Below are 17,183 nucleotides of genomic sequence, written 5' to 3'. Positions count from 1 at the left end.
CTGTGTAAAATGCTACTGTTTCAAGAGGTTCCTATTGTCTGCTGGTTTAGTTGTTTTCATGTTACTCAGTATGACATTTCTCCATTTTTTCCCCTTATTCTTTTTTAACTTTGAAATAGATAACATTTTATGTCACTGTTTATATTTAAAAATGGGAAAAGCTGAAAAAAGTCCATTGTACAACCAGAAATACAATATTGGACTTCTGCAGTAAGCCATTTGACCATACAAGTTACTTTACCAGGCTCCTTGTGCAAGACTAGCATGTTTGATTGTAAATACCTACAAAAGTCATGACCCACTGCCTCCCCAAAGATCTGGTGGTTGCCTCTTGCCCTCCCTAGCTGTTGGTGGTTGCCCCCAGCACTACTTTTGCCCCACAGCTTCCTGGCCAGGCTGCAGGTAACTGTTAGCATAGAATATGCCTGACTAACAGCAGGTGGGTTGAGAAGATTGGCTGTAAATATGGTGTAGAGGACAAAAAAGACCAGAGGGCCTCTTTTTTTCTCTGGCAAACACCTCCTCCCATCTGCCATTTCACTGAGATACCTTTGGCTGTGTCCACTTGGGGGAGGCAAAGGGATGGGTTTGCTGGCCCCCTAGGTCCTCCTCACTGAACTGGTCTCCTGGATGGTTTGTGCCCAGCAAGGTTTGGCTGAGCCATTGAAGGGAGGAGGAGGAGGCTCGGAAGAGAAGTCCTCGAACTGGGAGTGGGAAGGGACAGCAAAAACTCATAGCCTCAGCGACAGAGCTTGCAGGATGCAAGGGCAGTCACAGCCCTTTGATGGGTACGTCTTGTGGGTGCTGCAGAAGCAATGGTTGAAAGTTGTGGGCAGGTTACACTAGACCACAATCTCAGTGTTTGGAGAGCCTGGGAAATGTTTGTTCTGGCGTGTAATGGCCGACTACCCATGGGGATTGGCGTTGGGCCATACAAAGGCATGGGCACATTGCTGGCCTGGCAGAGGCTTGCTTGGCCTGTCATTCAGGGGACTGGATTGCTTGAAGGCCTGCAGGGCTCACAGTAGGTGTTAACAAAACTTCCAGGCGGGTAGGTAACTGAGCTGATTCTCTTAAGTGTGTGCTATACATATTGAATAAATTTGCAACTAGATCATGATGTTGAGTCATTGGGAGACACTGACAGTCCAAATACATATATACAAACAAATTAATGTCACCTCCTTAGCTGGATAAAAATGCAAAGGTGAAATTTGGAATAACATACGCATGAGCAAGTGAAACAAAAATCAGTATCACAATGAGATCCTCTATTGTGTCAGTTTGCAAATCATCCAAGAATTTCACCTAACACATCCATCCTCTTGTGCATCCTCATGCTACAAGAGCTAACACCATCTTACATACAAGAAAGCGTGCCCTATGTGTGTGACAACACTGGCGGAGGTTGGGAAGTGGTGCACTGGCAGAGCCTCAGGGGAGCAGTTATGAAGCATTGGCAGAAACCAAAAGAAACTTGTCTGTACAGGAAGAAGAGCTGCAGTGGCCCAACTCCAAATTCTGCTTTTAGTACCATTTAGTGTCAGCTTCCTTCCTTTTGCAGAAAATATCCCTTGTTCTGGAGAGTGCCATGATCACAGCACTCCTTTCATTGCAGAAATCAAGTGGTACCAAATCCATGACAAAAGCAAAATCCTTCCCGTAGTGCCAGAAAAAAGAGGAGAGACACCTAGATAGTCCCTCATTTTCAGACTGTTTTGTTTTGCTTCCTAACTTGTTTTTATCAGAGATCTGCTGGTGATTTTCTCTCCTGAAAGTGATGGGATCAATTTATTACTGCTATCATGCTGTTGGAGCCAGCCAGTGATCAGTTTGAATCCAGGGGCTTAGGATGTCGCTCTTATGTGAAGTGCTCTCTGCTGCCTTCACTATGAGATTCGTGGCCTCAAGTCCTCCCCTTTGCAAGAGAAAAGGAACCAAATAAAATTGGCTTTCAGAATATAATTTGGGGTGGAGGGGAGAAGAACAGTCAGATGGTTTTCTTTTCAATTCATATCTCTCACACAGTTGCTGCCCTCCTTTGATATTTGTGCATGGACCGAAGAAGATGTGGTGAGTATTAATGGGACCGGTGCTGTGCTGCTCTAGGTCTGTAAGATACGATCAGTACTGAGGGAACAACACCTAGATCAGAACATCTCGGTGAGATTTTACTGCTATTTCTTTGCTGAAACTTGTATCCTAGAAAGACTTTGAAACAACCACAGATAAATTAAGCACTTAAGTGGCCTTCATAGGATAGTCGCATTCTCCAATGCCCACAAAATGACGCGTGCTGGGAGTCCTGCAAGGACAAAATGGGTTTGAGTGTTTTATCCCATTGCATGCCACCATATGGCAATTTAACTGAAAGTTAAGGTTTTTGAAGAGGTGTGGGATATCTCTTTTGTATAAAACATGGCATTGCATCTTCTTTTTACACCCTTTTTTCAGTTAAAATGCTAAGCAAGAAATGTCAATGATTTATCTCTAATGTGTTACTGTGTCATAGTGATTTTAATGTCCCTTTTAGAACCCTCTTCATGTGCAGGTTACCAAAGGACTATCTGGGAAGTCAGTGCAAAAGCTACCTACACTTCAGCTATTTTATCATGTGATAGATTGCCAAGCTTTTGCTTTGGTCATTTCTATTGTTCCTAATAATGTTAAACTAAGGAACATGGCTGCAAAATAGAAGGCAATTTTAATATGATAAATAAGTGTACTCATTCACATTGGAGAATCTTGAATCCTTTACCCAGTTAGAAATATTTTAGAATTCTGTTTTAAAAAAAGATTAATTATGCCTGTGGACTCCAAATTACTGTAATATAAAATTTTCATTATATGAACTTCAAGATTTATTCCTCTTTTTTTGCAGTATTTGTGGATGCAACAACTTACTAGAAAAGGTAAAAGCTGTTCATATGTGCATTTATGCTCATATTCATGTATGTATATAAATTTGTTCATCTTTTTTTTTCTCTTCAGTGAAAAGCCCTGTGGATTTCTGAATAACCTCTCTTATCTTAAGGTGATGCTTCTGGTGAAATGAGTGTATATGCTAGCTTGTTTAAGGAACATCATATCACTGGGAAACGATTGCTTCTTCTAGAAGAAGAGGATTTAAAGGACATGGGAATTTTTTCCAGAGGACACATCATTCATTTAAAGGTATCTAGTAGCATAAGTTGAAGACTGCTGTAGAATATAGTGTGAGTATGGAGAAGGATTCTACAGATTTTCGGCAGTATTTAAAAAAAAAAAAAGTTATAAAGCTATATAGAGAGCATTTGGTACCAAAAACATCAGAGTTATGAATGTGTATGGCTCCAGAACCCAAAGCAAACCTGAACATTTTCTGAGGCATGAAAATGTGCGATGATCTTCACACTCTGTGTTTTGCTGGGGGCAGGGACTGATCAGACTGGTAAGGATTCTTCTAAGAGGGCCATTCCCCCAACAGAAAGCTTTGGATATTTTTTGAGAGTGTGTTCTCATAAGATTCCTCCTTAGCTAAGAGAGGATCAAATAGGGGAAAAGGTTTTTTTAACTGAAATCTCTGAACTTTTCAAGTTTTGCATCTCCCCTCTAACTGAAAACTGCTTTGACTAACAAAACTCCCTTGGGCAATTGCTTTGTCCAATTGCAGGTTGCTTTGCTTTTAGAGCTTTGTTTTGGGTGTTTTAAACATTTAATATTTGCAATGAATTCAGAAAGTCATGGTCTGGAAAGTGTGATCACAACAGCAATAATAGTATTAATACTGTAGCCACAGGGGATGCTTTCATTTCCTGGTGGTCAGCTTTGAAAAAAGATTTCTCTAAAAGCGGCATTTGGGATTCTGTTGGGTCTCAATGATTTTATACCACAATTTACTAGTGAAGACATACTTTTATCCTAGCTGCTAATCCTGCAAATTTAGCCTCAGCTCCGTAAGTCACGCAGATTTATTCCCCCCTTGCTCATCAGCCATTGTTTCCACAGCACACACCATTGCTGATATATTTAATTTACATTTCCTACAGGGAAAATTACTGAAATTTAATAAAGTCAATAATGCCCAAAATGAAAGATTTCAGCTCCCTCAGTTGGCTGAACATCAGTAAAAACAACCAAAACAACCCTCCAAACATTTCTTTTTCTGATTAAGTAGATCTGATTCTGAATGCTAGATGGTGTAGAGCTACCAGGACACTTTCCAAAGCAGAACTGTATTTTAAGCTGTTCTTGCATGCCCTATATCTCCACCATGAAAAACACAATGCATACTGTAGTGCACTGTTTTTCAAACTGGTATTTACAGTGTTAGATACTGAATTACTCTCATCTGATCTTTTGGTTTTTTTTTTATAGACTGCTATTGAGAAGTTAACCCACGACTACCTAAATCTCTTTCATTTTCCACCATTAATTAAGGCAAGTTTCTTTGTTTATATAAGAAGTGCTTCTCATGTTGGTACAAATATTTTACTGTTCTCATGTCTCAACTTTTATACCATTCACTGGAGGGCGAACGAGCAGGTCACACGGAGGGTTTGTCACTGCTTTTGACAAAGTGGGGGATCAACAACAGAAACGGGTCACATCAGAACGAGTAATATGATAATGAAAGTTGTTTTCAGTGAGGCTCTGAGATTTTATCATGGAGCTGGTGCTTTTAAATTCAAAGACTGTGATAATGTCAGACTACTGGTTGTGATGCCTTTGTTCTCATTAATCAGAAATTACTCTTAAGAGCCATTCCACTGAAATCGTGCCACAGAGTGCCCACCGCCATAAGAAGGGCAGCCCCCCGGCTCCGAATGAGCCCGTCGTTCCTCAGCTTGCTAACGTTACGGGAGAGAAGAGTTATTTGTAATGTCTGGCCACCTTCGTGTTAACCTGTTGGTTTCTGACATCAGCCACAAGAGCCATGAAAAACGGGGACAGTGTTTAGGTTCCTAGATCTGATATTGGCCTGTTTTAATTTTGTGAGCTAATCAAGCAAAAACTCTAGACCCCAAAGCCTGAAGTAGCTTTTCTAGTCATAATTTATTGCAGAACTGTGCAGTGAAATCCACTTAAAGTGAATTTGCATACAGTGAAACTGTGTTTCCCCGAAAGGGAAAAGGAAAGCCCAGGCTTTGCCACCGGGCCGCACAAGCTGCAATTCCCATTTCCGTGGCTGCAGCGGGGCTGCTCGGTGCGGGCAGAACCGCGCTGTCTCCCGCGGGCCGCCCCGATGCTGGCCACCACCGCCAGCGACCTGCCGTGAACCGCTGCGTGAGTTTTGGCACCTAGCGGACCAGGGTGATATCCGGCAGTGCAAGCGTGGCTTCCTGCTCCCTGGCAGACTTTAACCAAGTGAAAGGCAAATCCTTGCTCCCACAAAAGGCCTGGCGTCTGCCTCCCTCGCGATAGCTGTAAACTCCTACGCTATGCTTCTTTGGCAGGATTCTGCAGGTGGGACCGAAGAAAACATAGAAAAAGTCGTGAATCTTGAACTCGTGTTCGGTTACCACTTAAAGCCAGGAAGCGGGCCACAGGTAAGGTGGGAGTCTGGATCGGTTTGCTTGGTTTGCTTTTCAGTCACTGCCTGGAGGTCCCGGATCTTTAGAAATACTTTGCTGTCAAAATCCTTTTGTTTTGGAAATTGCTGAACAAATGTCAAGGTAGCAAATAGGGCTGAATCAGTGATGAGGAAACATACCCACGAGCAGGCTACAAGGAAAACAGTGGCACAGAAAGCTTGGATGAAAGCTTTTGTTTTCTCATGAACATTTTTACTAACCGTAATTTTTGTAATTCACCTTTTGGCTTGGTTTCCTTCATCCTAATGGGTGTGAAATAACAATCCATTTGTGTGGAAAAAACCATTCAAGTAGAGGTCTTTTGTTAGGAGGGAAAGTTGAACAGTGATGTATGCCTGATGTTAGTGGACTTGCAGAAAGGTGTTGTCTTTTTATGCAATGAGGAGGAGTTTGGAAAATATGTAGCATATTTGGCTGCTGGATGGGGATGGGGCATGTCATGTTGGTGACCATGTTCACTCGCAGGACTAAAGGAGACAGGCAGGGATAGGTACAGCACATTGCAGGCAGCAGAACTACTGTGCAGGAGACTGTAAAAGGCAATTACCAGGGATGCCACATCCTAATCAAACCTTAGCTCCAAGCAGCGTCTGTTCAAGGGTCTCTAGTTACACCCCGGGTAACTAGTGTGTTGACTACTTGCTCCAGATGTTCCAGGAAAGCATTCCCACTGCATTGTCTTTTCTCAGGAATGAGGTTTGTCCGATGCTTTTTGTTTTCTTTATTCAGCTTGCCATGGATTCTGAGTTCAAGGGTTTTAGAATTAATCAACTATGCGGAAATGGTGTGCAAAGCATTTCTGAGTTAGAGTCAGGGGTTGTGACAGCAGGATTTGTTTTCTTTTGTATTTGACAAATCTGCATTGTGTGTCCACCCTAAACTTGCGGGAGGCTGACTTTCATCTTGTGTAATCTGAGTGCTTTGCTTTTAGGACACATTGTTTGTAGAAGTCTCTTGATTTCTGTACTTGGTGGTGCTTGCAGAGAAAGCATTTAGGTTTGTACTTGGTAGGAACTTGGACTCATATTGAAGTCATTTCATCAATTTGAAAAAGCTCTCTGCTTTGTTGTCTGGAGATGGCCTTTTTTTTCTTTTATCCTAAGCACTTTTTTTCCTATGAAAATCTTCTTCATCACTATGTGAATTACTTGGACTTTCTCAGTGTTCTTGAAAGCATGTAACTTATGATGATATATAGCTGCTTTTTTCTAGGCGTACATCTTTCCCTCCCATGTGCAACTGTACAAGGAACTAAAAGGCAATGCCATACTACACATCTCCCTTGTGTTTCCAGTATGGGTTGCGGACAATGGTGCAGGAAGTTGAGCGGTCTCCCCAGGCAAGAGCAAGACAAGGAAGGAACAGAGGTTTGGGTGTTGGAGGGAAATACAGGTTGCATTAATGCCTACTAAGTTTGAGGACAAGTATACAAGATATTTTGGCTGTGACAGAAGAATGTGCAGAAGGTACCGTGTGCCAAATCCTGTGGGACGGGGCTAAATTGTTACTAGAGGATGGGGCTAGTTGAATGGGAGTGTAATGCAGACGTAAGCTTTGCAGGTTTCTGACATACTAACTGGAAAACTAAAAGAGGGCATTCTTTTTTTCAGTATTTTGGTTTTTGGAGGTTTTTTTGGTCCTCCCTTCCCCATGACCTCCTAGTTGGTCCTCTTTGCTCTGTGTGGTGTTATGCTCCTTCTTAAGGAAGTAATTCTTACCGTAGCTGTGTGCCGCGTGCTAAGTCTGCCTTTCCTGGGATTCATCTCTGTTTAATGAGTGTGCCACCAATGTGGATCCCAAGGAGTGCGGTGTGTCACCTAAGTTTGTCTGGAATTGAAACTTCTTCAGAGATCTATTTGATAGCTCATACGTGACTTTTAAAATGCTGCAGCTAAACCAGTTTTAAAACAAATTGAACTTCCAAGCAGTACACTATGGCCAGTGCGAGCAAGCTAATTTGTTTGAGTGAGACAATGTTGACAAAGAATGGTGTGGTCCATAAGACATAGAAAATTGGGCTAGTTTGATTCTTTGAAAAACTCTGGATACAATCTTCTAGCTACCCTAGAGGCTGCTTTAAGCCAACTACTGATGCCATCACCCAGATTTGTTCTGAAATGAACTGGAGACGCTGGGTAGACCAGGGTGGAAGGGATTAAACTTCTTTTACTGACCCATTTTTGTAAAAGAATGCTGGATGTTTCTTTAAAACTGGGCAGCAGAAACACTTGGGATCACACCTTCCACCATCTTTATAGCTAAAAAGGTGACCTACATCAGTTTAAAAATAAATTCCTCAAATGAACTTTACCCTGGTCACTCCCTGTAGCAGGCTCTCTAGCTAAGGAGCATTTCTCCCATTTCAGCCATGAGGAAAATGAGGCAATAAACTCACATCTAGGTTATAACTTGAGAACGGTGGGTTTGCTGGGTGATGGGTAGGCTGCTAGGCCTGTGTATGTAAAAGGAGCTTATTAGGGTCAGCCAACAGCTAGGGCAGCACAGCAGGAAGGGATCGGCTGGTGCTGGGAGGCTTCGCTCCAGGCTGGCTCTGGTCTGGTGGGGCCGAGCAGCCGGTAGCGGCTGGAGTGTGTCTCCTGGCATCGTTTCACCTGAAGGCAATCCAGTTCCCATGCCTGGAGGTGGCTGTGCTGAAGCTCAGGACGTGGGGCACAGGGGATGGACACACGCTCCTGGTCCAGGCTAGAGCAGCGGCGTAGAGGCGGCTTCAGTGTGCAGCGGCACGTACCGCAATGCCAGGAGGCCATAACCAAGCGGGAGGAGCTGGTCCAGGGCCTGGCAGCCGTTTGAGGGGTCTGCATTGTGAATTCAGATGTGTTGGCCTGGACCCAGCACAGCACTAACATGGTTACGCAGTCTCAGGTATTAAAACCATTCCCTCGGAGCACGAGTGTCCTCTCCGTGGCAGTGCATGTGCCTGTAGGCACTGCCAGTGCACCTTCTTCAGAAGCAGACAGCAGCATAGCAGAAAATTAAGGGCCTTAATAATGCTAGTGCTTTTTAACAAGGATCCTGGTGAATATACTTCAGGATGCCATTTGAATATTCAGCCTTGTCTATACGCTAAATGAAGCATTAACTTCTCAGTACGCAGCTTTACCATCCTAGGATTTGTTATTTAATTTAAACTGCCTCTGCTAGTGGGATTATGTTGGTTTCCATCAGCTGATAAATGCAGTCATTTCATTACAGTTTTCTTCCCTTTTTAGCTGCATCTTTGGAGGTGATGAAAGCTCGGTTGACCTTTGTGCTCTCAGAATGCATCAGGAGTGAGCGCTGCAAAGCTAACCTGGTTTTTAGAGGTTTTTTTTCCAACTCTCATAGTTCAAGTTATGTGGTTACTTCCATTTACTTCCTTTTAATGACCTTTCTGTACGCAATTCCCACTGAGCTAAAAGGTGATAGATTTAGACATTTTATATGAATTTTCATTTCACAAATAAAAAAAGGGGGCCCAATTAACTCCAAGATACCAAAGGGGGTAAAAAACAAACCCTGACAATTGTGGCTTGAGCTGATTCGCAGAACCGCAGTGAATTTTCAATGGCTTTCTCATCCTAGGTGGCTCATTAAAATTTCCCAATCAGGGAAAGGTGTCTGAGCTGTGTCGGCTCTGCAGTGATGAATCATCCAACCCCTTAAGAAGGATTGCTCACAGTCTTTTTGTCTCCTGTTGATGCATTCTTTAGTTTTGGTCCTCAAAAGGGCAGAGTTTCACCATACCTTTGAATGTTTTCATTTTTACCGAATGTGGCACAGTCTGACCTATATCCAAACACAAAGCTTTGAAGTTGGCTCACCATTTTGCCTTTTTTTCCCCCAGTTACCTCTCTCTCCATTTGACAAGGTAAGGAGCAGAGCCTCTTCAAAACCATCTGCTAACTGTGTGAACTGTATTTTAGCCCTGAATATCCAACCTGGGACATATTTTAATGCTATTATTTAAATGTGTGGTGCAAAAGTGTATGTAGTAGCAGGGCTACTTCAAAGAGACATTGCGACCAGCGCTGCATGTGGAGAAACATGGGCCGGCACATTGCAAGCAGTACCAGACAAAACAGTGCTAAAAGGGGTGTTGTAATTGGAATGCAATTTAGCAAGTGCTTGAGACCATTTTTACTGCTTCTCCCTCTCCACCTTTCCACTACATCAACACTGATGAAACCTTTCTTTACTTTCTTAAAGCTAATTCCTAATGAAATAGGACAGATGTGATATGACATCATCAGTTTAATTTGCTATGTAAGATACTCCTCGCGTTACGTTACAAACACGGCAAAAAACAGGGCAATGGTCTAGGTCCAAAATTTAAAATTCCAGTTTTGTAGTTTTCAGATGTGTCATATTCACCACACACTGTTGGTATTTAGTAAGTAAAGCTAGCAGAGCATTTCTTGTTATCTGCCCCTTCCTTTGAAAGATACTTGCAAGTACCTTGACTCTCTGACATGCAGTTAGTCAAAACCTCAATATCTCAAAGCTCTCTCTTTAATCTTATCTCAAAGCATAATGCTTTCAATGCTAAAAACTAATTGTTAGGAATGCAAGAATCAGAGTAGTGGTGTTTGTGTGTCATTCTCATAGGCTTGCTCAGACTCTAATAAGTAGTCATTAAAGAGGTAACTACTTTGTAAAGAAAACTGCCTAAGCTGTAAAATAAAATCACAGCTATATTTAAATAAAACCAGCTACATTCAGAACTGGTTAATTTAGTCCACCAAGGAGTGTTACTGGCTATAGCTCTTCAGTGCAGGTGATTTGAACTCCCTGTGTTTTCTTTCCAAGAGGGTTTGCTGGACCATGTATTGTTTTCACACAGGTGGAGCTAGTGTAACTCCACCATCTCCGCTGGGATTACAGCCAGCTAGCTGCTTTGCTGGCCACAGTATCCATGTGTCTGAGGTCAAACTCAAGCCAACACCTTTTAAAATTCTTGTGTACACAGTGCTGAGCCTGGAATTCCCATTGGAAATGAACTATTTTTCCTTAATCCTAAAGAGGCGTAGACTTCTCAGTTAGGCGACTTGCTCACTTGACTTTCTAGACAACATTTTTAATCTTGATCTTTATACCTTGGCCACTCTGAATTAAATTGCTGTCCTCCACACGTCTCCCTCACACGTATAGCCTCAGTAGCCGGTACGTCTGCAGAAGCACAAGTGATTCCCAGTAGTCTGTAGGCTTGCGACGTGTCCTTGCCAGATGACAGCCTAGGAGAGGACCTCTGCCGCTGTGTGTGCGTAGTGTAGGTCCAGCAGCACTGCTTACGCCTGCCCGCGGCTGACATCCCCCCGCAGGCACGCAGGCAGGGAGGAAGCTGTGCTGGCACTGCACGTTTTTCCCACAGGTGGCAAGTGGGACTTGTCTCCCAGAGCAGGGGGCTAGTTAAAACAGCGCGGGAAGGTATCTATGTGGTAGTCAGAAAAGGGACATGAGGTTTCCACACTTCCGCCCTTAACGTACAGCACCCACAAGCAAGCCCTTCGTTTTTTTGATGTTGACTGAGACCACAGCAGTCCTGGTTTGCTTCTCGTCATGTGGCAGGGGCAGCGTTTGGTAAATACCACAGCAAATCTCAGCACGAGGTTTATCACCGAACCCTCCATCTCAGCTGCTACAACCTGCTGTTCGCAGGGCGCCAGCGCTGGAGATGCACTGGCAGCACGTCCGGCATTTATTATTGTGTTCCACTCCATGACAGCACAGTGTCTTACAGCACTGGATTTTAAAGAAGGACACTATCAAGGGACAGGCATTTTTGGCACTGCTAGGTGGTGAGTGTAGGTGGAGAGAGGCCTCGTGCTTCTCCAGGCTGAATTGCGGTCAGTGAGCGCCTGTTGCCTCGTGGAGGAGTAAGGGCTCTGGCTTGGGAGTAGGCACACAGGCAATTGATAACATAAATTTATCTTTCACTTGCTTTGTTTCTTTATGTTTTAAGCACATCTCTCTCAGAAGGCCTCCCCTCCACCCCTGTTTTTTTTTTCTTCATCTGCAACTGAAACAAAAAACACGGTGGAACCACCTTATCTTGCTTGAGCCTAGCTGGCAACAGTCTGCCCTGACCTGAGACATGAGCCATTGTTAAGGGTATAACACATTTACATATTTTGCAATAAAACATCAGTTATTTGCATTACTGTGTCAAGTTTTATTTGATTCTTTCACCTAAAAATGACTCATTTTCCTTTCTTGTATTTTAAAAACCAACTACTCTAAGCTTGTTTGAGAATAATCAAAAATTGCCCATTTAGCTAGAAGTCATTTTCTTTTCAAAAGGCAAATGTTATTTAATCTTTCAGCTGTTCATTGTGCCATCATAAATACTTTCTTTTCAGCACAGTTGTGGGGACTGAAATGAGCCCACTAATTGCCTCCCATTTCGACTGACATGTGGTGGTTTAGTGGAAAGAGAACACAGCGGGGAGAAGGAAATAGGAGGCTGAGAAAATGAGAGCTAATTATTTTCACTGCCTCATGTCAGGCTCTGTGTCAGCCTTGTTTTTACAAACTGGAAGGTTTAGCACTAAATAAAACAAACTGGCGTCATGTTTTTATATACTGGCAGTGTCATGGAAGCAGCTGCACATCTCAAAGACAATATAATGCCTGCATTCGCATGGACACCATCTGACAGCCACTGTGAGCCACTGCTAATGAGGATATCACAGTGGTGCCAAGTGAAAGGTGCTGAATTATGTATGATTCTTCATCAGTGCAGCAATAGTCCTGTACATCATTATGAGACATTGTTTTGCTGAAGAGATTAAAACATTCTTAGTTCCAGACCCTGCAACCTATACACGCTACAAGAGGTTATTAATGGAATTTTTAGGGAGAGTTTCTTGTGGATTTCTTTTTGGTTAAAAATATCTCATGGGACAAAGCAGTGGTGGGTCATGACACTATATATATAAAGAAGAGAAGCAAATTAACCATAATTGTGTTATCTGCCTTTAAATCCAGAATAATAAAATATACTGTAGCCGGGTGATACATAATGATAAATAACCCAAGTGCTGTCACTAGATGTTCAACTCTAATGCCTTTAAAACAGCAGGTTTCAGCAGCTGAGATAGATAATAGCTAAGAATGTAAAGGAGCTTCTGGGGACCTAAATCATCGACATGCTACTACTTTTACTGCCAGCATGACCAACATTTTTTTTCTTGTTTGTTTCATCTGGCGTTACATCTTATTTTTCTTTTAATATCCAGTTGCCTGCTACAATGCCATTCCCATTTTTTCTTGAATCACACAAAAAAAAGTTTATTGCAACCACTGATTTAAAAATGAATCCTGGATTTGGGCCTCCTTGAAAAATGAGGTGTCTCCCCAGCAAGAGTTTTAAGCTGGTGTTGCAGGAGACATGTTTGTTGTTTAAAGCCTATGTCTGATCTTTTTCATTTTCCTTTCAGTGTTTGCTACAGACATTAGTACATATGGGGTTAAAGGAGTATTTTCAGCACAGTAAGCAGGAGACCTAATTTTTAAAGTGTTCTTATTTTCTGTTTTGAAGCTGAGGACAAGTGGCTCAAAATATGTTTGTGATTTGCTTTTCTGTTTCTGCAGTCGTTTGCAGGGGTTGCTGATTTATTAGCTTTGTCAAAATATTACTCAGACATGCTTTTCACACAAAGTTTTAGTGATTGTGCCTCTCAGTTATGAAACTGCATTCTTTTTAATCAAAAAGATGAAATTATTTATTTAAATCAAAATCAAGCAGGAAAGTATTGGAAGGTATTTTAATGTTTGAGTTGCAATATGTCCAGGGAAATCTTTTTTTGAAGGACCTCTTGCAAATATATTTATCAACGAGACATTCTGAACAAACCATTTCCAAATTATTTTCCCATGTATGTCTTGCAGTCTTGCTCCAAGAAATCTTATGGCTCCAATGCATCACAGAAATGAAATACATACTTTTACTCTAACCAAATTTTTACTTAAGTGGTTAAGCATATCTTTCCTATTCATTGCTAAATAAGAACCTACAAATTAATTGGAAAACAGGGAAATGTCCCTTTTTGCAGCACACAAATCTAGCATTATTTACTGTGTGGGTGAACAAAATGGTCGCCAAGTTTTTAAGCAAAGAAGCCAACTATGTATCTTATATAGTTCCAAAGTGTCTTGACTCTAAAATCACCTGGATTCTTTCTTCCTTTACCATTCTTCTCCTTCTTTCTTTCTTTCTTCCCCTTCCCCTTCCCTTTCTCTTTTCCTTTCCCCTTTCCCCCTCTCTTTCTTTCTCTTTCTCTTTCTCTTTCCCTTCCCTTCCCTTCCCTCCCTTCCCTCCCTTCCTTCCCTTCCTTCCCTTCCTTCTTTTTTTCTCTTTTCTCTTTTCTATTTCTTTTTTGTCTCTTTCTCTCCCTCTTTCCCTTTCTCCTTTTTCTTCTCTCTGTCCCTCTCTCCCTTTCTGCTTTTTCTTCTGTCTCTCTCTCTTTCTCCCTTTCCTCTGACTATTTTACAAAATGAAAACCTTACAAATGCAAAATGAAAACCTTTCCAAATAAAATGAGATGAGTGTTTTTGAGAGACTATTGAGGGTACATTTAGTGCTGTAATTCCCTCTTTTGGTATCTGCGCTGTGTGACTGGAGAGAACACCAAGGAGGACCGAAAGCTTGGGGGCTGGGTTTTAGAGATGGGAGACTATATTTCTTTTTATAAAGCTGCAGTTAGTAAACACGAGAAGGCGGTGTTTGTGCACAGTTCGTGTGTCCCCAGCTGCTTCGGGCAGGCTGACGCGTTGCCGCGCTGAGCGGGCTCCTGCGGGTGCTGCTACGCCGGCGAGGTGCTGAAGCCGCTGCGAGCTGGCAGGTGCCCAGCGCCCATCGGGCCCTGTGGTTATACAGTTGTGTCAGCTTTTTCTTCAGAGAGGGTAGTTTGATTTACTTTTTTTTTTTTTTAATAAGCTCAGGTTTGTCAGATTTGGTCTGTAGGGATACTTTGTTGCACCAGCACAAAATCCTGATTTATGAAGCCAGGGGAGCCTGGAACAAGGTGCCCTCAGATGGAAAAGGGCTGCAACTCTTGAGTGCTTTGCAGTGGTCTCACGACAGGACATACACAGAATTAAGTTGATGATATTATTTTATGTCAACATTTTGTTCTCTGTTTGGCTTAGGCGTTTTTGTAAAAAGTAATAAATGTCAGCAAACTGCCCTACTTCGTCTGTGAACCTCAGATTAGATCTGCCCTAGGGAATCCACACAGCATCAGTTTAGGAAACTCTGCAAGACATCCGGCAACAAGAAAGCCATGGGCAGCTCGGGAAGGAGAGTTTGAAATGCCAGGGATCAGAGATAACTCGCTCCGTCGCCGCTGTTTGGTTGTGTAGCGCGTAAAGTCCTTACCAAGTGCGGGGCCTTGTGTGCAGTGCTGTGCGTGCCCAGGAAGAGACGGGGTAACCCCCAATTACCCCCTAAAAAAATGAGGCAGAAGAAGTATGTGCAAAGAGCTACGGTCCCCGATTAGGACAGGGAGGCGAAGAGCGACTGCAGTGTCTTCCTAGGTGACACAGGAAGCTGATGGCAGTGCTGGAAGCTGAGCTAAGCCGGTCAGAGCCGCAGCCCGACACCCTGGCCACCGAGCTGTGATTCCTTCCTGCGGAAACAGTCGTTGTGGCGTTGCTTAAATTAACTCTCACGTCCACTCCGTTCGTAAAATGCAGAAGCTTTCAATGGGGACAGATGGACATGCAGGGCCAAATGCTTTCATAAGCATAATTTGTTGTTGTGGTTCTGAAATGATTATACTCCAGTTTTCTTTTATCTTAGAATTGCCAATTCAATGTCTGATTAAAAGCTTTGAGACTTTTGAGGGCTGAGCTCCTAAGTTACATTTATGAGAGATGCACGTGCAAACACTAGCAGATAATTGCATGTACAAATGGATACTTTTTAGGCTGCTGTACATTTGTGTGTGCAAATAACTGCTTATGCAAGCCTTTGGCCCTAAATGGCCATCTGTGTCCCCATTGAAAGCTTTTGCATTTTATGAGCAGAGCTGACGAGATAACTACCTCACGCAAATGTTAAGTAAGAGAGCACCTGTCTGGCAGGCAGCACGGAGCTCTGCCCAAGACACCTCTCTGGGTCCACCAGGACGTCTGCAAGGTGCTTCTGGGAAGGGCAATCTCTTCCTTGCGTCTATGGATCAAGACACAGTGATTTACTGCAGGCCTCAGGGAGTCACTCAGGCACATGTTTGGGGAGGAACTCAGTGCACCTAACGGCATCTCATCTCCAGAACGCCTGCTGGGCACAGTGCGAAGTGTTGGCTTCTTTGCTCGGTGGCAAACCTGGTCTCAGGTGTCCCGCTGCCCATCACCAGCCGGTCATGGTCCCTGGCTCCCCTGGGGACCCTGCTCCCGGCGCTCAGCCCTCATGGAGGGACCTGCGGGATGCAGCCAGCAGCGTGGGCGCCTTGTAGGCTCACCCCCAAGGACGGTGTTGGATGCCTGGCCCCAGATTAAACTCATAGGATTATTTAAGGATCCATTTCATTGCTTTATTCTGTTAGATTCATCATTACTGTTTTCTAAGCTGAGCTCCCTTATAATTAACAGTCCTCCTGGAAGCAAATGGGAGCAGAGGCTGCCCAGGGTCTCACTGGACACTTCGCATCTGAAATAATTGGGCTGTAGCAAGCAGCTCATTCTCCTACCCACGACTTGAGCAAGTGTCTTAATGACGTTTCCTAGACCCTCTGGTCGTTTGTTCTTGGCTTTACCGGGAAGGTGTTCGCAGGGCTGGCTGCCGTTATTGGCTTTAACTCAGCTTCCCCGTGCCGCCCCGCTCCTCGCCTTGGCTTGCTCGTGCCGAGCTGCCGAGCCTGCCTCCGCAACAGCGTGTACTTCTCCGGCCGCTTCCTCGAGCCTCTCTGCAGAAGCTGCACCATTTCAGACAGTAAAACCCATCCACGTGGCAGCTCTTTCTCAGGGGTGAACGAAGAGGAGAGTTAACATGAGAAGCTAAAGATTTTTCATTATCAATACTTTCATAGTAAAATATGCATATCTTAAAATAAGTACATGTTCCAAATATTTTTGTTGTTTTTTTAATATATTGAGGATTCGGCTGGTTTTGGTTTGTTTTGGTTTTCAGTTTTGTTTTGTTTTGTTTTTTTTATTCTAACAATCTAGCATTCTTTTTTTATTATTCATAGGACTGTAAATGGAAAATGTACATGGAGATGGATGGGGATGAAATTGCAATAACCTACATAAAAGATGTGACATTCAACACTAACCTACCTGATGTAGAGATTTTAAAGATGACAAAGGTATTTACAGCCTTAAAGCTTTCACAAATTCACAGATCTCAAACAAAGACATTAAAATACCACAGCAGTCGACTTTTGTGCTTGCGGAAGCTCAGTCTCTTGACAGCTTTTAAATAAAATGCACATTTTAAACAGATTTGTATCATAATAGGAGTTAGGTATTTTGGTTTTCTTTTAAGCTGACAATAATGTTAACAATAGAAAAATAAGAGAAGGAACTAATTTATGTTTTCTGCTTTTAATTCCATGTTATAGCTTCTGAATTTATTATCTTTTTTAAAGAAAAGCAAGTCCAAAAAATTAC

At 42.9% G+C, this 17,183-nt stretch overlaps 1 protein-coding gene across 1 annotated transcript in view; it reads left to right on the top strand.

The window, feature by feature from the left end:
- Nucleotides 1-17,183, top strand: part of MAP3K20 (mitogen-activated protein kinase kinase kinase 20) — a 95,615-nt gene that overhangs the window by 68,279 nt on the left and 10,153 nt on the right. Inside the window, exons 12-17 of the mRNA XM_067299047.1 lie at nt 2,029-2,073; nt 2,882-2,912; nt 3,035-3,174; nt 4,357-4,419; nt 5,436-5,528; nt 16,763-16,879. Coding sequence (XP_067155148.1) covers nt 2,029-2,073; nt 2,882-2,912; nt 3,035-3,174; nt 4,357-4,419; nt 5,436-5,528; nt 16,763-16,879 — 489 coding nt within the window. The remainder of the gene's footprint in view (nt 1-2,028; nt 2,074-2,881; nt 2,913-3,034; nt 3,175-4,356; nt 4,420-5,435; nt 5,529-16,762; nt 16,880-17,183) is intronic.

Source organism: Apteryx mantelli, chromosome 6, assembly GCF_036417845.1.
Source record: "Apteryx mantelli isolate bAptMan1 chromosome 6, bAptMan1.hap1, whole genome shotgun sequence".
In the NCBI taxonomy this organism is placed as follows: domain Eukaryota; kingdom Metazoa; phylum Chordata; class Aves; order Apterygiformes; family Apterygidae; genus Apteryx; species Apteryx mantelli.
Note: the sequence above shows the minus strand (reverse complement) of the source record. Positions and strands in the feature narration are given on the sequence as shown.